General features: G+C 38.1%; 1 protein-coding gene across 1 annotated transcript in view; it reads right to left on the bottom strand.

Moving 5' to 3' along the window:
* USP12 (ubiquitin specific peptidase 12) overlaps positions 1–20,334 on the bottom strand; it is an 87,199-nt gene that overhangs the window by 46,244 nt on the left and 20,621 nt on the right. The window contains exon 2 of the mRNA XM_087814441.1: positions 3,642–3,722. Within this exon, the coding sequence (XP_087670567.1) occupies positions 3,642–3,722 (81 nt within the window). The remainder of the gene's footprint in view (positions 1–3,641; positions 3,723–20,334) is intronic.

Below are 20,334 nucleotides of genomic sequence, written 5' to 3'. Positions count from 1 at the left end.
GTTGTTTTACTTGTTCTGAGGCTATCTGTAAAAAAATTAGACACAAAGTGGAGAGGTTGAAATACAGGATGGGGTAAAAGTAGGTTTACAGTTATGAGTACACAACACACAGAGTTTATTCTTGTGTTATTACTTATTAATAATTGTATTATTTTCCATACGAACTGTAGACCTACTTTTGCCCCAGCCTGTATTTATGCTGGCAAAGGTTAAAGGCAAGACAACTTTCAATATATAATACTATTGTTCTTTTAAAAATGGGTTCTTTTGGGACACTATCAATGGGCACAACTTTACTACAATTCAATATACATATTAGCATTGGAGTCTGAACCAAATAAAGGTGATAGCTACAGTAAAGTAGTAAGGAGACTGAAGCATCTGGGGTCCTGCTATTCCCAGAACTGAAATGAGGCTTCTGATCACTAGACAACTCTGTATGGAAATAAGAACTTATTAGGTACTAGAAGTAGAAGCCAGACTTCTCATTAAACAAGGTAAAGTAAATATACTCATTTAACTCTATTCCCCATGAAACCCTAATAAAGTTACAGTAAAAGAATAGATTAGGGAAAACCTCAAAAGGCCCAAGAAGACAACCACAGACTAGAGATGTCAGTGAACTTACCGAAGATAAAAGGCAGATGGAGAAAAAGTAGAAGCCCAAGTGCCTATAAGGGACAAACAAAAAAAAAAACGAACTGATTCACACCTGCAGACCTGGGGACTTTGCGGGGAGGGGAGGCTGCATCCAAAATCACAAGTCTGGTATAAGTCCTTAAAAGAATCGTTTTGGGTTCAATTGGTTAGAGCAGCATCCCCATACACCAAGGTTGCCGGTTTGACCCCCAGTCAGGGCATATACAAGAATCAACCAATGAATACATAAATAAGTGGAACAATAAATCAATGTTTCTCTCTCTCCCCCCTAAAAATCAATAATGAATGAATAAATAAATAAATAAATAGATTTTTTTTTTTTTTAAAAAAAAAGGACCATTTTGACCCTGACCCCCAGGCATTTAACCTTTCTTTCAACTGAAGGTTTAGGCTCCACACTGACTGGGAGTATGGTCAAGAACCTTGAAGGACTGCAGTGAGGCACTGAACAGGAAACAGAAGATTAAATAAAGGCCCGAATTAAGCCACTCCTAGATGGACGCTGGAGGGGGAAATAAACAGCCCCAGAGAAAACCCGCAGCTACTGAAATTGGGGGGAGGGGGAAGTGAAGGGGAGCTATTTTCTTAAAAGCCTGTTTTGAGTGAAACCAATCATAGACAAGTTCTACCCATAATACCCCAATGAGTTTTTTAGAATTTCACTTTTATATATGAATTAAATTTGAGGAAAGCTTCTAATAGGAAAAGCAGAGTTTAAAACAGGCGGGGCAATGAACTTAGAGGTCTCAGAAACAATCCATTACGTATAAGAAAACCTCAGCAACAACAAAAACTATAAATACTAACCTGAGAAAAATAACAGAAAATACTGCCTTCATGAAACAAGCTCAAAAACAAACATAACATTCTAAGAAATAAAAAGTGCAATGAGCTGGACAAAAAAAGTCGAAGAAATAATCTAAAATGCAGAATTAAAACGGCAGATCATCAAAATTGGGGGGAAAAAAGAAATACAAAGAATTAGTCTAAGTGTTTTAATATGCATCTAACAGTATATCAAAAAACACAGAACAGAGAAATTATATTGATAAAAAAGAAATTATGCAAATAATAGGATAAGAAATGTTCTAGAACTGAGGAAAATGAATCATCAGTATGAACAAGTGCATAAATGCCCAGTACAATAATGGAAGGGAGGAGACCAAGACACACGAAAACTCAGAACATTGTGAACAGTAGATACAGAACATCCTAAATGACCACCTCAATTTATCTTTATTGATTTCAGAGAGAGAGAGAAACATCAACAATGGCAGAGTCATCATTGTTCGGCTGCCTCCTGCAGGCCCCCTACTGGGGATCGAGCCCACAACCCGGGCATGTGCCCTGTCCGGGAATCAAACCACGCACGATCTCCTGGATCCTAGGTCGATGCTCAACCATTGAGCCACACCCCCCCTCAATTTTTTAAATGGGGAAAAAAAGCCATATAAAGAAGGGATCAAGAAGCAGAATGGCATCAGCCCTCTCAAACAGCATCAAGAGAAGCTAGAAAACAATAGAGTAAGGTCTTAAAAATTCCTAAGGAAGGTTATAACCTAAGATCTCATATGTAGCTCTTATAACCAAAAAATTTTTAAATACACAAGATCTCAAAGTTTATCTCCCAAGCACACTTCCTAAAGAAGTTACTGTAAAAGCCAAGGAGAAAACCAGGAAAGAAAACAGGATCTAGAAAACGCAAGACGTGAAGGGAATGTCCAGGTGGCATAAAAGGAATGGTAGGCAAAGGCTGCACAGCAGGGCGGAGGGCTCCACAGAGATGTCACCAGGAAAGGGAGGGTTTGCCTGACTCAGTGGAAATTGATATTGAGAATTTGGTTTTTTTAGTTCTGATAAAGACTTTGGAAAGAATAAATGGGAATTAAGTAAATGGAAAAATAAAGCAATGGTTAATTCCATGTTGGAAGAATGGGGGAAAGTGAAGTTGGCAGGGGATGGTGGTAGATGTAAAGAACTAAATTTCTTATCTACCCTAACAGGAAGTCAATAGATTTTTTTTCTAAATAGCCAGAAACAGAAGTAAAAGTGCTTTATTAAGAATCTAAGGGTAATTCCAGAAGAAAATAGACAGAGGAATAATCAGTAGTCCCCTATGTAGAGGGGCAGGAGGGTGGAGACTGCTGATGCTGATTCTTTGTTATAAGCTTTAAATTTGCAGAGGTGATTCCCAAAGCAGGAGGCGGCATACATGCCACTTCAACTGCTTTCCCCAAATCACACAAGAAATCTATCTCATATATCATAATTACATACTAGCATACTAGTATTTAGTGACACACCAATTTTGTTCAATTTAACTTAATTACCTATATTATCATATATAATATATTTTTTTAAATACTCACCATAGACCCACCTAACAATATACTATAATAGTATAAATGACCCCAACAATTATATAACACAGATTTGTGGTGTTTTCTGATGTTGCAGAAGAGTTAAAAATTCTAAAGCAGGTTTTCCCAAAGTTTTAATAATGTATAATTACTAGAATTACCTCCACAAGGATTGGAGATGTACTTTCCCCCTATATTTTGTACTTTTATATTTATACTAGTAGAACAATGTCAGAGGTAAAATGACAAAGACCCTTCGACACACAGAGACATTTACTAAACTATTTGGACCACCTGTATGTCAACATTTAAATAAGTCTCAAAGAATCGATAGATCATTTGGCCTAAGCCATATGCAATTTTGGTATGAGAAAATTTTGACACAAAATGGGAAAGATCAGGCTTATAAGTAGAAACTTTTCTATTTCTAAGACTTAAGTCACTAGACAACTTTGTTCCCTTCCACTAAGGATAAATGCAAAATTCCCAATCGAGTTTCTTGGCATTAAGTCTACTGATACAAATGAACAAGTTTTCTCTAATAAACTATGAAATGCATTCATCATTTTAAAAACTACTTCTAACCATAATTCTGAAGGCTAAGCATCAATGAATACTTACATTGACTAATCCAAAATAGTGCTCATTCACTGGAAACTGTTCTGGACCAATCTCTTTCTCTAATGCCGAGGCATTGGCGCCCTACAAAACGAAAAACAAAAATCTTAGTATTTAGAGTATTTTCATAACGTTATCACAATAATTTACACATTATGGAGACATCCTTTAAATAACTATGTTCCCTATAACTACCTAACATTATTGAAAGAAAATAAAAAAGGACAGTGAAGAATAAAGGCTTTTAAGAATATTACTAAAACCTAGTTTGCACTCTCATGTAACCAAAGCCTGGATAGATCAAGGAATTATATTCCTAACTTGTTCCTTTTATCTAAGTAATGAATTAAAGACCCTGCTGTATCATGTATTCTAAAAGGAGTTTGTAATCTGATAGCAGCCATCTCAGAGCTGAAATTTTGTGAAATTAAAATGCTTATATTCAGTGGCCTAACAATTCTTTGGCGGTATATACCTGAGAAATTCTCTCACAGAACTAAAGGTGACAAGAATATTTACTAAAGTATCATTGATGATTGCACAGCTGACAGCAATCTCCATGGTCTATAAAATATGATAGCATATTATGTAGTAGAGTCAGAATAAATAAACTAGATTTATATACAAAACATGAATACTTCTCAAAAACAATGTTAAATAAAAAATTTTAAAAATTAAAACAGATTAGCACAAAACTCCATCTTATATGTAACAGCACACACTTTGCCTCAAGAACACTGGCATATGGTTAAGACCACCTTTAGTGTGCAGAAGCCCACCCCTGCTGTCTCTTGACAGAGGTACATTCCTAAACCTGGGAAGCCCAGACCTTTGTTAGACAACACATCCTCAACTTACTGATGGGGCAAGCCTGAAAATAAGTACATACTGATTAAAGGGACCTCCTGCGTTGCTGATCTAGTTCTCCCAAAACAAGGTATTTCCTCTAATAACTTCCAGCCATCCAGCACTGTGTGTGTGTGTGTGTTATTTTTACATAAAATCCTCACACAATCACTAGTTCACAAATACCATTTATTTCTAAATTAGGCTACCAATAACTTTTATAAGAATATTAAATTCAATTATTATAGCAACTTCAAGACCCACTGATGAAAACAGTCTTCATAGGAATGTTGCAAGCCCCACTCCCCATCCCCGCCAGCTCAAGCCTCTTGTCACAAAACTTCCTCACCTATGTTCAAAACTATCAGGTAAGCCCAGATTTTACCACCAACTGTAAGAATTCAAACTGAAATTCTAGTGTAGTGTGTTTGTTTTTTTTTCGCAAATGAGAACAAACTCTTCCCTCTACACAGAAAAAAAGTGCTATTACCCAAAATACAACCTCATACATCTATGTGGAATGATGTCAGTTACACGCACCTTGGGAAGGCATCTATGGCCTTAGAATGAACTAAAGGCAGAACAAGATGTGAACATTCTCTCTCCAGTGTAATTCCAATCACACACCACATACCATGCAGTCTAACCACCCCAGATGTCTCACTTGTCCCCAAATATACCACATATTTTCATGCACTGCTTAGAAAGCCCTGTCCCATCCCCTTGTCCTCAAGTTTTGACTATGTACCAAATTATTAGCCTCTCTGTGCCTCAGATTCCTAACTATAAAATGAAAATATTACCAACTACTTTATACAGTAGCTATGAGGCAGAACAGTAAAAAGATAGGAAAATTCCTTGGCAAGTGAAATAGGGAAACGGAGACAGACAGCTAATTCAAACTGGACTCACCCAGCACCCTGACTCCTCTGCATCCTTCTCCCTTGCACGACCACTCCCTTAGACCATTAAAGCCCTCAGGACAGCCTAGAAGGTGGAGGGTGGAGGTGATCAATGGGGGGAAAAGGGGAACATTTCTAATACTTTCAACAATAAAGATGATGATAGATAGATGATGATGATGATAGATAGATAGATAGATAGATAGATAGATAATGATAGATAGATAGATAGATAGATAGATAGATAGATAGATAGATAGATGATAGATAGATGATAGATAGATAGATATAGATAGATAGATAGATAGATGATAGATAGATAGATAGATAGATAGATAGATAGATGATAGATGATAGATAGATGATAGACAGATGATGATAGATAGATAGATAGATAGATAGATAGATAGATAGATAGATAGATAGATAGATATAGACAGACAGACAGACAGACAGATAGATGATAGATAGACAGATGATAGACAGATGATAGATAGATAGATAGATAGATAGATAGATAGATAGATAGATAGATAGATAGATAGATAGATAGATAGATAGATGATAGATAGATGATAGATGATAGATAGATAGATAGATAGATAGATAGATAGATAGATAGATAGATGATAGATAGATAGATAGATAGATAGATAGATAGATAGATAGATAGATAGATGATAGAGCCCTCAGGACCATGAGGTTCTGATTGGCATCAAATAACCCCAGGAACAAAACCTCCTGTCTGTTGACCATAGAGATAAGACAGAGCTTTAGTCAAACTAGAGATAACATCTAGGCCTCAGATGTGTTTCAGCTCCAGGCCCAGAAAAGCAGCAAAATCAGAGGAAGCTACACCATGGCTGATATCAGGACCAGATGCAATGACCAATGACCCCCTATGCCAGCAATGACCAATCAATAGAGACCACGGCCCATCACTACTCTCTCATTCTGACGAATCATATTAAAAGACACACCTAGAAAAGTGATGAATATTCTACTGAGATCCTCCCCTGAGACTTCCCCTAAAATCCTACCTTTAGAAAACAGATAAAAACCCTACAAACAGGTAAACTCAGCATCTCTAAAGCACACCCACGCCTTCCTTCCTCAGGACTGTATCTTTGCGTTCTTTTCTCCTAAGTTCTAAAGGCCCTTCTTTTGCCTCTTTAACTTGTTTTCTAAGTCCAAGCAGCCCAGCTAGCTCACTTCTGCCTGTGACTTTTTTTCTAAAAGGCCAAGGCAGCTCTCTGAGCAGCCTGCTTGGATCTTCTCTTTGAGCGCACTTTCATTTTACATGCTAAATAACTTCCTCCAGCACTGATGTTCTTGGCTCTGAATTCTTTCTTTGCCCAAACTCAAGAATCCAGGTCCATCAATCACTGGTAACAGATACAAATAATCAAAATTTAAACTTTTGAAAAGGCATCTGGCAGTGGCTGGTACATAAGCAGATGCCCCATAAATGTTGGTTCTCTTCTCCCTCTTTCCATCAATCCCAAAAGGAAAAAAAAGCTATTCTCTTCAGTTAGTAATAAGTATCATCTTCTCCATGCAACTGAGAAATAACTACATGACACCATCTACCGAGTTCAGTTATTATGCTCCTGGACCAACGAGGACAAACTCTCAAATGTTTGAACAAGAACAGCACCGCCAATCCTCAGGGGCCCTGCCCTTTATGCAGGATTCTAGTCTAATTCTTACTCAAGCACCAGATTTTTGGCTGTAGTCTTTCCTGAGAGGCTAATTAGAAGAGGGATCTGGGGTGTGGGAACAGAAAAAGGAGGTGAGGAAGACTGCAGAAAGGAACCAAGTTGTCCTCACCCTCCTTCTTCCTGCACTGAAGCCTAGAGAAGGAAAGGAAGCTGGGCCCTCTGTCCTGACCTGCATGGCAGGGACCCTGAGTTCTAAAAAGGAGAGACAGCTATCATTAAAAAAGTAGAGCCTCTCTTTGGTCTGGCCAAACTCACAAAGTGGTCCCTGAGGTTCCAACACTGTACTCCCCAAAAGCCTAACAAAGAGCAGAACCATAATCCAAGGAGGTCTGGGAAGAGGAAGCTAAGTGTGAGAAAGTGGAAACCACCAAAGACCATCATCATTTAACCTTTCTGGATTTAAGAATCTTCTTTTGCAAAATAAAAGGGTCAGTCTCCTCAGTGATTTTCAAAACCACCATCTCTAAGTTCCTGTTGAGTTTTCAAGAAAACCTTTAAACAAAATAAGGTTTTCACAGCTAAATATGTTTTAAAAATTAAAAGATTAAGTAATTTCGAAAGTCTCTTCTAATTCAACATTCCATCATCTCCCATCAGTTTTCTTCTAAGAATATTATATTAACACAAAACTCCACAATTCAACAGTGAAGGATTATGGTTACAGAGGAAGCAAGGGTAGCGGATTGAAATGGAAAGTACAAAGAGAATGGAATTTACTTTAGGACAGTTCTAAATTAAGGTACGGTGTAGTAGACTATACTTTACTATGGTAACGATGCTTACTGCCGATTCTGTGAATGCAGGACAATTTTCTTATGGCATAGATTCAGGATTTTCTCTGCACAAATTATCAGAGTACATCCCTATCTCTAGCCAAATGCTAACTACAAAGGCAAAGAGTATACTAAGCAATCCAGTTTCTAATGAGTTGTGTTTTTTTTTCATTTAAAAGTGTTTTCAGAGAGAGAAACAAGATGGCAGCATAGGTAACAGCTGCACCCCCCGCCTCCCACAACCACATCAAAATTACAACTAAAATACAGAACCTCTATCACTCAGAGCCTCCCGAAATCTGGGTAAACAGAAGCCCTACAACCAGGGACCTGAAGAAGCACTGAGACCGGTAGGAGGGGCAGAGACTCGGGCGGATCGGGGCTGAATCCCGGAGACGCAGCCGGGGGCCCGCACCCAGTGCCGCGCTTTAAACCCAGGAGGGACATCTCGGGGTGGAGGTTTCCCAGAGGAGCGAGGAGTCCCAGCCCCACATCAAGCCTCCAGCCCAGGGCTCCAGGGCCGGAAGACACGTCCCCACAACTTTGGGCTGTGAAACCAGCGAGGACTGTCGCTGAGGGTTGCAGAGGCTGCGGGAGCCCCAGCAGCTCCTCTTAAAGGGCCCGCGCACGGACTCGGATGCACTCCCTCTGAGCCCCAGCACCAGGCAGCAGCGTGAAAGGACCTGGGACATTCGGGGAGGAACTAACCTGCCTGAAATTGGGGCAAGACCTGGAGGGCCAGCTTTCTCCCAGACTGAAGAGATGGCAGAGGCCATGGCTCCTTGGCGAGTCCTCCCCGCACACAGTGGGCAGGCAGGCGCCATATTTGAATCGCCAGCACCTGACTCACACCTTTGGCCCCGCCCCTCCCCACCTGCAGCTCATCCAGGCCATTTCCAGGGGCTTTTCTATGCAAGTGGCCTCTCAAGCCTCATGCTTAGGAATTTCCTAAAATCTCTCAAACAAGCAGGAGCTGGCCTCAGCGTGCCCCATACCTCTCAGTAAGTGGCCCCAGGCCTGGCATTAGCGGCAGCCTGCACAGGTTCATAGCTTGGCCTCTCCTGGGCTCCTCCAAGCCCAGCACAAGTAGCAGCCAACTACGGATTGCTGTGTAGCTCATGGTGGGTGGCTCTGGGCAAGGCACAGACAGAGGCTGACTTTGTACCTCCTGGGAGGCCCCAGAAACAGTGCACCTGGTGGTCAGACTCGACCATGCTGGACTACAACCCTACCACATCCACGAGTGACACACTCAAGGGGTGCACTTGGTGAACACCAAAGCTCCACTAAAGTAAATCCTGCTCCATAGGGGTGTCTCCAGCATAGCAGTTCTTTGGCTGTAGTTGCAGCTGGTCCTCACAGCCGATTGGCCGGGGGATCAATTCCTCCCAGTGACGCCAAAAGCAACCAAGGCTCAATTACAACAGGACAGTGCACACAGCCCACACAGGGGAGCACCTAGAAGGCCCAGCTCAGGAGACTGGGGAGGCTGAGCCACTGGACCCTATAGGACACCTACTACACAAAGCCACTCTGCAAATTCCAGGAGACACAGCAGCTCTACCTAATACATAGAAACAAACACCTGGAAGCAGCCAAAATGGGGAGGCAAAGAAACATGTCACAAAGGAAATAACAGAAGAAATCTCTAGAAGAGGAACTAAATGAAACAGATCCAAGCAAGCTAACAGATAGAGTTCAGAATTTTGTTTATAAGAATGTTTAAGCTGACTATTAGGGAAATAAATGAGAAAATCGATAACATAATAAAGTACCAATTTGAAATGAAGGCTACACGAACTGAAATGAAGAATAATTTACAGGGAATCAACAGTACAGTAGAGGACGCTGAGAATCAAATCAGCAATTTAGAACATGAGGAAACAAAACACACCCAACCAGAAGAGCAAAAAGAAAAAAAGAATCCAGAAATATGAAGATAGTATAAGGAGCCTCTGGGACAATTTCAAGAGGCCCAACATTCGTATTCTTGGGGTGCCAGAAGGGGAAGAAAGAGATCAAGAAATTGAAAACCTATTTGAAAAAATAATTACAGAAAACTTCCCCTACCTGGGGAAAGAAACAGATTTACAAATCCAGGAAGCATAGAGGGTCCCAAACAAGAGGAACCCAAAAAGGCCCATAGCAAGACACATCATAATTAAAATGCCAAAGGTTAAAGACAAAGAGAGAATCTTAAAAGCAGCAAGAGAGAAGCAGTTAGTTACCTACAAGAGAGCACCCATACAACTGTCAGCTGATTTCTCAACAGAAACCTTGCAGGCCAGAAAGGAGTGGCAAGAAATATTCAAAGTGATGAAAAACATGGAACTACAACCAAGATTGCTCTACCCAACAAAGCTATCATCTGAACTGAAGATCAGATAAAGAGCTTCTCAGATAAGAAAAAGCTAAAGGAGTTCATCACTACCAGACCAGCACTACAGGAAAAGTTGAAGGGTCTTCTTTAAGAAGAAGCTAATGAACAAAAGAATCTGACAAACTAAACAGATCCAGAGACACTGACGCATGCAACAGACAGTCATATCTCAGAGGAAAGAGGGGAGAGGGGTGGAGGGTGGGAAGAGATTAACCAAAGCAGTTATATGCATAACCCTTGGACACAGTCAATAACGGGGTGAAGGTCTGGGGAGGGGGTGGGAGCAAAGTGGAGGGGGCCAACTGGGGGGGAAAAATGGGACAACTGTAATACTCTCAACAGTAAAGATAAATTAAAAAATAATAATAATAGTAAAATAAAAGTGTTTTCAACACTAGAGTTAGATGTAACTTGTGAAAACCAACACAAAGACAAAAATTTGCTGTACAATTTTCAGCATCTTTAGAGTTCTCAAACATAGGCATCCCTTGAAAATTTTGTTGAACCTGATAAACTCTATCATGTCAAATAATGGTCAATCAAGCACTCCAAGATTTAAATTGATCCTAGAACAAGTCAATATTTCCATCCCCACACTTGAGAAATATGATCCCACTAAAATTAACAATGCCTTATGAAATCAGCGATTCTTTACTTGGGGAAAAGATGGTGGTGTGTTCAGTTAAGAATTTCTACCTTAAGGCTTTCACAGGCATCGGTATTCTCTTGTCTTTTCTGAGTACGTGGCATGCATAGAAGGAAGAAGACATTTCTGACTGTATTGTCTCCGTTACTGTAACTTGCACAAAAGGTTATTTTAGACTCTACCTATTACTACAGAATTCATCATGAAAAAGCAACTGGATATTCCTGAACCTCCTGATTAAAACAGCCAAAACATGAATACATTTTTAAATAAGAAAAATAATAATTTACTGAGCTGGTGAGAAAATAATCTACAGAAACCAAAACACGAAGTAATGGGGGAACCCTGGGCGATAAGCAAACACCAAAGACCGGTTTCACATTGAGGCTATTTGGCAACCCTAGTGACCTTTAGCCTCTCCTCTGACAACTGAATGAAATGAAAACAGGAAAACAAGTGCTTTAAAACTTAGGGCCCACCCAAGATAGCGAGGTCTGCAGAAGACCCAGCATGAAGGGCTATGTCTTCAATGTAAGAGAGAAAAAGAAATAATTCTTGAAGGAGACAGCAAGGAAACTTGCCTGACTTGTCCTTGGCACTGGAGGAGGTGAGGCAATAAGTATCTTCCAAACTTTCAAAGCCACAAGTTGGTCCTCATGAAAGTCTGTAACCCAAATTCATACAAGCTGTATGGTCTCTAAAGAAAAAAACCTTAAGCACAAAATGTAATTCAAAGAGATCCTGAGTTAACAGTACCTTCTTCTACCCCACAACTAGCAGAATTATAAATACTCTCTGGAAGACAAATTTAATCCACCCCACAGAGTTCACACAGTCCTGGCTGGGTGACTTGTTGGTCAGAGCATCATCCTATATACCCAAAGGTTGTGGGTTCAATCCCCAGTCAGGAAACCTATGTGAGGCAACTGATTGGTATTTCTCTCTCACATCAATGTTTCTCTCTCTCTCTCTTTCTCAAATCAATAAAAACATATCCTCAGGTGAGGATTTTTAAAAAATGAGTTCCCACAAATAAAATTCAAAGAGATTTTGAGTTCATAGTCAAAAAGTACACACACATAAAAACAAGAAAACAAAGTACCATGAAGAAAAGCCAGCAGAAAGACAGCCAAATGAAACTCAAAGACATTAAATATCAGAACTATTTCAGACATGATATATAACAAGTGCTTAATATGTGCCAAGAAATAATGAGACTCTAAAGTCTAAGCTGATTTTTTTAAAGAACCAAATAAAACTTCTAAATATAAAAATTACAATAATTGAAAGTAAAAACTCAATGGTAACTATGGAGACAGTAAAAAAAAAAAATCACTGGTTGTAGGTGTCAGGGAGAAGGAGGGATAAATATGCAGAGCACAGAGGACTTTTAGGCCAGTGAAAATTCTCTATATGATATAATGATGTTAGATGAGTGTTTTCATACATTTATCCAAACCCAGAGAATGCACAAAACCAAGAGTGAAGCATAATGTAAACTATGGACTTTTGGTGATTATGATGCGTCAATATGAGCTCATCAACTGTAATAAATGCACCACCACTGTGGTGAGGGATTTTGATAATAGGGGAAGCGTGCATGTATGCGGGCAGGGGATGTATTAGATATGTCTGTAGCTTCCCTCAACTTTGCCATAAACCTCAAACTGCTCTAAAAAAAAGCCTTAATAAAATAAATAAAATAAAGGGGGAAAAACAGAAACAAAATGTTTGTGATTAAAAAACAAGGTTAAGATTGGGTAATATTCCTGTCAATATAATGTTAGTAACTAAAACTAAAGTTTTATTAAAATTAGGAAATGTTGTGGATTTTAATTTTACCGAGGTATAATTCACATATAATATTATAATTAGTTTTAGGTGTACAACATAATGATTCGATTAATGTATATTGCAAAGTCATCTCCACAATAAATTTGGTTAACATTACCACAGACAGTTACAAATTCTTTACCTTTGAGATGAGAACTTTTAAGACCTACTCTCTTAGCAACTTTCAACCATACAATACAGTATGATTAACTATAGTCAGCAAGCTGTACAGCACAACCCCAGGACTTACTAATTTTATAAATGGAAGTTGCACCTTTGGCCACCAGGAAATGTTGTTTTATGGCTGTAGAGAGACCATAGTATACTAAAAATAGCCCTGAATTAGCAAAGCTACAGACTTGAGTCTTTCCCGGCTATGCCACTAACTTTCTGTGTAACCGGCAACAGGACCTCAGTTACCATGTATGTAAGACACTGGTATCGACAGCACCTCCCAGGCCCACATTTCTAATTTCTAGCAACATGTGAATCTACTGGCCCTTCCAATGTTTAATGAGAATTAAATATTACCGATAAAATATTAGGCAGTCTATTAAAGGTCAAACATTAACAAAATTCTGAATAAAAATTAGGACATAGTATCAAATCCTCAGAAACAGTTGTCTGATAAGTACCTCCTTAAACCTACCCAGTATGAATTCTTAGAAAGCTGAGAAATGCTTCTTTTTCATGCCAAAAAATTAATCATGCAAGTAAAAGAATAATAAGTTGTAACTAGAAGAACACCTTTGATCTATTATTTTGAAGATACCATCTGCAAATAGAAAAAAAGAAAATAACACTGGGAGATGGCTGCTCCCCATGACATATCTTTTACATAGTCAACCATGGGAAATGCTATCTGACTGCCCTCCATTCTGCCATTATAAGGAAGATGCAAGTTAACGAAAGCAAACTGAAAACCAGGAATGTTTTCAAGAAAGTTAAGAAATCTCCACAATCTAAAGCTAGAATATGGCAGAAAAAAATGGTATCTATGAAGACATATCATTTTGAAAAGCTAATTATGTTCAGTATATACTCTTTAAGAAAATAGAGTATATAGCCTATCAAGAAATTAACAATGATTAAAATGTAAAAAATTGAACATCTATCTAGAAAACGTTCTTATCAAGAATACTTCCCTTTTTTATACTAATTATGGCCAGCTATCAGTTTCATGCAACTTTCTTTTTGTTTAATGCAAATATGAGAAAATACAATGTATTTTTCCCACTTTTGTGTTTCAAATCCTATCTTAAGAGTCCAATATGTATCACTCCCAGATTAATACTGAACAGGGTCACGTCGGGTCAGTACCTAAAGGAGAACTATGGAAACAAGCAGGAAAAGCTTCCCAAAGAGAAGAGAAAAGCAAGTTACTTTCACGCACCAAAAAAAGTTCTCAAGGCATAGAAAGAGCTGATGTGAGAATGTGAACATAACAAAGAGGAAGTGAACAAATCCAGAGTACAGATGTGAGAAACAAGTTTCTACCTCCTACACAAAAAAAGAAACTCAAGGCTGAAAGCCCACAACTGATTGTCTGGGAGACATTGTGTCCGTGAAACTGTATCAAAGACAACAAAATTTTTTATGAAATAACCATTTCCATATCCTAAGTTTCAGACATCATCAAAAGCCTCAAAGCAGTACTCCTTCAAGAAAAGGTGAAATTCATTAAGTATCTGAATATCTAGCTAGCCCTGGGTGAGAAGTTGTAGAACGTGATTTTCAAACTGTAGCACCCAACTACCCTTTTCTTTTTTAGTAAAACAGAATAAATCACAGTACATCTCCCTACTAAGAGTACTCAATGGTTTGTGAAACTTTTGTTCCAATATTTCAGTATGTACAATTATGTCTAACTGTAAAGAAAGAAGTCTATTTCTCACTATGGGTTGAAATTAATAAAGCTGTGATATACAGTGCTGTAAAAGATTTTTTTAAACGCTATGAAAAAAGTGCCAAGTCATAATCTAATTGGGAAGTACACAGTGAATAAAAATCAACTTTTCATGATGACACAGAGGTAGAAAATTAGTTAAATTTAAAGTTATAGAGCAGAGAATAAGCACTGAACTCTGCTACAACATATCATGTACTGCAGGGTGTCAGGACAGGAATAACACTAAGAGCTAGAGTATTTGGGAAAGGCTTCACAAACAGATGGACCTAAAAGAGCCAAGCCTTAATTTTTTTCTTCAGAGGTGTTTTCATTACAGCTTTTCATGTTGGCAAAACGAGAGCCCTGAAGAACATGAGTAGGAACTCGAACATTCCAGCTATAGGCTGTGCAGTACTCTATTTGAAAAAATGACAGAAAACTTTCCCTACCTGGTGAAAGAAATGGACTTACAAGTCCAGGAAGCACAGAGAGTCCCAAACAAGAGGAACCTAAAGAGGACCACAGCAAGACACATCATAATTAAAATGCCAAAGGTTAAAGACAAAGAGAGAATCTTAAAAGCAGCAAGAGAAAAGCAGTTAGTTACCTACAGGGGAACACCCATAAGACTGTCAGTTGATTTCTCAACAGAAACTCTGCAGGCCACAAGGGAGTGGCAAGAAATATTCAGAGGGATGAAAAGCAAGGACCTACAACCAAAATTACTCTACCCAGCAAAGCCATCATTTAGACTTGAAGGACAGATAAAGAGCTTCACAGATAACAAAAAACTAAAGGAGTTCATCACCACCAAACCAGTATTACATAAAATGTCGAAGGGTCTTCTTTAAGAAGAGGCTAGTGAACAAAAGAAACTGACCAACAAATTAGACCCAGGGACACTGAAGCATGCAACAGACTGTTGTATCTCAGAGGGAAGAGGGAAGGAGAGCAGGGGTAGGAAGGATGTATATGCATACATGCATAACTCATGGACACAGACAATAATGAGGTGAAGACCTGGGGAGGGGGCACAAGCTGGGTAGAGGGAGTCAAGGGGGGGAGAAGGAAATGGGACACCTGTAATACTTTCAACAATAAAGACAAATTTTTTTAAAAAAGAAAAAAGCCCAGCCAGTGTAGCTCAGTAGTTGAGCATCGACCCATGAACCAGGAGGTCAGGGTTCAGTTCCCAGTCAGGGCACATGCCCAGATTTCAGGCTCTATCCCCAGTAGGTGGCATGCAGGAGACAGCAGACTGATGTTCTCTCTCATGGATGTATCTATCTATCTATCTATCTATCTATCTATCTATCTATCTATCTATCTATCTATCTATCTCGCTCTCGCTCTCGCTCTCGCTCTCGCTTTCCCTTCCCCTCTCTCTAAAAAAACCAATAAAAACATTTTTAAAAAAATTTTTAAGATTCAAAGGAGAAAAGAAAAACTCTAATGTTAAATTTAATTTGAAAATATCAATGTGAACTGTTGTTTTTTTTAATTTTTCTTGTTATGTCCATTAAAAGAGCCTCAAACCATGACAACCCAATAGCAATGAACACACCTAGAGTCCTTCTTGGTTTCTAAATAACATTCTCCACTAAAAGGAACAAAGACATTTTAGAGAAATGGCTGACTGCAGGGCTGTGGAAAGGAAAGTACAAGATGAACCTAGAGGATCTTATGTTAGAAAGTGTTCAAAGAATGATGAAGACATGACAAAGGGAAAGAGGAGCCAGCTTGAAGTTCACTGGCCAAGGGAGGGATTTGAGCATCAAAATTAGTAATGATGATAATGGAGCATAATCTATTGAACAAAAATAAATGTTCATACTGCTATAAATACATAAACAAATAAAGAGGAGGGAAACCTCTGTTGTAATAGAATGCCAACAAACATATATAGAAGGAATGACAGTCCTAAAACTCACTAGTACAATTTGATGAGGAACAGTATATTTACTTAGTATCAAAAGTACCACCCCCAAAATTAATTACAAAGTAAAGCACAGTAACTTGACAGTGAAGAAACTTGGTGACAAGCCAAAACCAAATGATCAAAGTTAACATCACCAATATCAGAACAAATCAGTATCATCAGATTCCTCCTGAAGAGGACACATCACTGCTGTGGTAGTCCTGCTAAAAAGAATGCATAACCTAAATCTAATCTTGAGGAAATATCAGCCAAACACAAAATTGAGGAACAGTATACAAAATAATTGGCTAGTACTCCTCAAAAATACCAACATCAATAAAGACTGAAAAACTTATTAAAGAACACTAAAAAATTCCAAATATAACACATGATAACTTTTCATTTTATTTTGGACATTATCAGGACAACTGACTAAATTTTTAAAATGGATGATGAATTAGGTAACAGTAAAGGGTTTTGGGTGGTTTTTTTTCCCCTTCAGTTTACTACGTTTATGAAAGAGTATATCCTTGTTCTTGGGAGATGTATGTTGAAGAATTTAAGAATCAAGTGGCCCAATTCTCTAACTTATCCTCAAATGGTTCAAATAAAATCACTGAACCTGTCCCAAGCAAATTCAGCAACATGTAAGCAATTCGTGAATTTGAGTAAAGAATATTTGGGAGTTACCTGTATTATCCTTGCAACTTTTCTGGAAATTCAAAATTATAGCAAAAAGTTAGCAGCAGCCAGTGAGGATCTCTCACTGGCAAAATCTAGAATAATTTGGGCAACAAAAAGAATGATTGTAATTATCAAACCAACTGTAACTGACTATAAAACAATAAATAAAAATCCACTGTGATACTCAAAAGAGAAAAACAGAGTAAAAGAAAGAGAGGAGGAAAGACTCATTCAGAGCATTGGTGTCCTGTGTCATTTACTCTGCCTTTTTAGGAAGAACTGTATTTCAACTCCAGCTAATGTGAGAACTTCATAGAGAAATGTATACTAATAAACATGGAAGGAATAACAGAATTCAAAAAATACTATTTTGAAAAAACCCAAAGAAACCATTCAAAATTGCCATCATCAATGAGTGGGTGCACTGGGTAACAGGATACTGGCAACGCGCCAAACTACTCAGATTACTTGCTAATTGCAAAGTAAAATATTGCATTTAAAATGAAGAGATCTGGTGGTTTCAACTTTAATCGGGACATCGAATTCAGCATCATTAGTAGTGATACGCCTGTCATGCAGCATATTACACATGACATGCTGCAATATGAAGCACACAACATCACTTATAAGGACTCTTGTCAAAAAGTGTTTGACCTTAGTCGAATCAAGCTCTAAGGCATAATTTCTTCTTTATAGTAAATACAAGGGACAGAGGAGCAAATTAAGAGATATCACAAAGAAATGGTCAGACAAATCCAGAAAAGGTCATTATATTGAGACAACCTGTCTTGTCTGTTCAAAATATGAATGTCATAGAAAAAAAAAGAACTTGAGAGACTGTTCTAGATTTAAAAACACTACACAGATATAACACCAACTATAAAGCATGAACTTCAATTGGACTGTTGTTCAAAAAAAACAAAAGACATTTTTAACTTGGGAATTGAAATATGGTCTAAATACTAGATGATATTAAAAAATTACCAGTGCTTTTCTTGGGTGAGAAAATGGAGTTCTTAGAAGTATGCTTACTTTTAGAGGAGCCATCAGGGTCTGCCTACTTAATCATTCCTTAAAATTCAATTCCTTCATCAAATATGTCTACAACTTTTAACCTAAAGGTTAAATTTTTTCACTAGAAGCTAAATCAAGGAAGAGATAAGTATAACTCAAGACTACAAAGAGAAGTTTCTTAATCCCCAGAGAGAAGTGCATGTGTCAGGGGTTTCCAGTCCCTGGCTATCCTTGTCTTCAAGTGACACTACCACTGTGCTGGTCAGACTTTTCCCAGTGTTTTCCCCTTCCCTTTCCACTTACTCTGAAACTGTCCTAAATTTTGACTGGGGATTTTCACCTGCAGTAAGAAGAGAATGTGTAGGCAAATCAAGAGAGATACTATGTTAAGTGAAACTCATTTTGCTGATATAGGGAATTCATACATCGTAATTATGAGTTAACTGTCAGCCATGAAAATACAGAGTTCCTAGCAGACACCTAAAGAGTTGAAGAAGGGAACTAACATTTACTGAACTGGACACCTGATATGCACTATCTTACTCAACAACCCTGAAAGCAGTATTTCTGGACAAGCAGCTAAGTATGGTAGTTATAAACCAAGACTCTGGATTCAAATTTCAGAGACCAAATCCCCACTCTACCAATTTCATTGCTGTATGACATGAGGAAAATTCCTTCAGCTATTTGTGCCTCAGTTTTCTTATCCATAAAAGGTATCAACAGTTCCAACCTCACAGAGTTGTGGAAACTGAGTGAGTTAGTATGGGTAAAGAGCTGAGAATAATGCCAGGCACACAGTAAATACTACCTAATTTTTACACATATTATTTTTGGCCCATATTATAGATAGAAAGAACTCAAAGAGTTTGAGATAATTTGCCCACAGTTGTAACTAATAAACGGCAGTGGGGAAAACCTGAACACAGGCCTCTGTCAAACACAGAGCTCCCACTCTTCACTGTACCTCCCTCCCTTCCTCCCCAAGTCCCAGGGCCTCCTCAAATAACTATAAAAGCGTAAGATATTTCCCAGTGCGTTTCCTTCTTGAAGAATGACAGATAGCAAGAGATGAAATTCTGAGCCACACTTTTCTCCATAGGGCGAAAGCTGCCCCTATGAATGAACGATTTGCCATAATGTTACTGAACTATAGTAACCGCCAGTGTTCTAAAGCACACCTTGTCCATTTGGCTAAGAAACTGAATTTATGGGAAAATGAATAATGAGCTCCAATCAACTAATGTAAACTGGTTCCTACATAACTTCAATTTAATTACTATGTTGAAGCAATTCATTTAGAATCTGCTCATCACTGTGAAATATCATGATCTCAGATTAGTTCCCCCATAGTACTTATCACTATAAAGGGCTAGTTGTCCTAAGGTCCCTTTTAACTCCAAAACTCTACAAATCTGTAACGCCAAACTTTTGTTGTCAATAGAGAAAATGAGAAACAATGAAAACATATTGGTCGTCAAGAGGTTACAGAATAGAAGAAGATAGGAAAAATATCTGTTTTGAGAGCACTAGCATTAATAACTAATTTGATCACCCACCCACAACAGTTAAAAGAATATTTAATATTCCAAATTTTGTTTTAAAAATGTTTGCCATGTGTTCTAAGGACGAGGATAACATACACAAACATGTTATCAATTACTAGTAATTAATGCATTATAGTTAACCTTTAGTATTCTTTTATACATTTCTGTCCATCTCAAACATGTATTCTTTTTATAATCAGTAAAACAATAAAATTTCTCATTAAGAATCTATGTAAATAAGAGAAAATATTACATAGCTGTGAAAGACTGGAGGGTAGGAGGTAGGGGATTGAGCAATTACAAAGATGGGGGGGGGGAATCAAGCAATTAGTTAACTACATCCACTTCCAAAAAATGTCACCCATTATTAGATTAATGCAAAATTAAGTGTAAATTCCACCACTGTAGAGCTCTCATATTGACTTATAAGTGAGGTTAGAGGTATGTAAACTAGTTAAAAAGATACCTAAACTAACCAATTGGTAGTCCCCTTAAAAAAGTACAGTAACTTAAGTCCCTACCTTGTTTCTGAAAGGACTTAAGA

This window comes from Miniopterus natalensis, chromosome 2 (assembly GCF_054644295.1).
Source record: "Miniopterus natalensis isolate mMinNat1 chromosome 2, mMinNat1.hap1, whole genome shotgun sequence".
NCBI classification, from domain to species: Eukaryota; Metazoa; Chordata; class Mammalia; order Chiroptera; family Miniopteridae; genus Miniopterus; species Miniopterus natalensis.
This window is presented reverse-complemented; position numbering and strand designations above follow the sequence as displayed.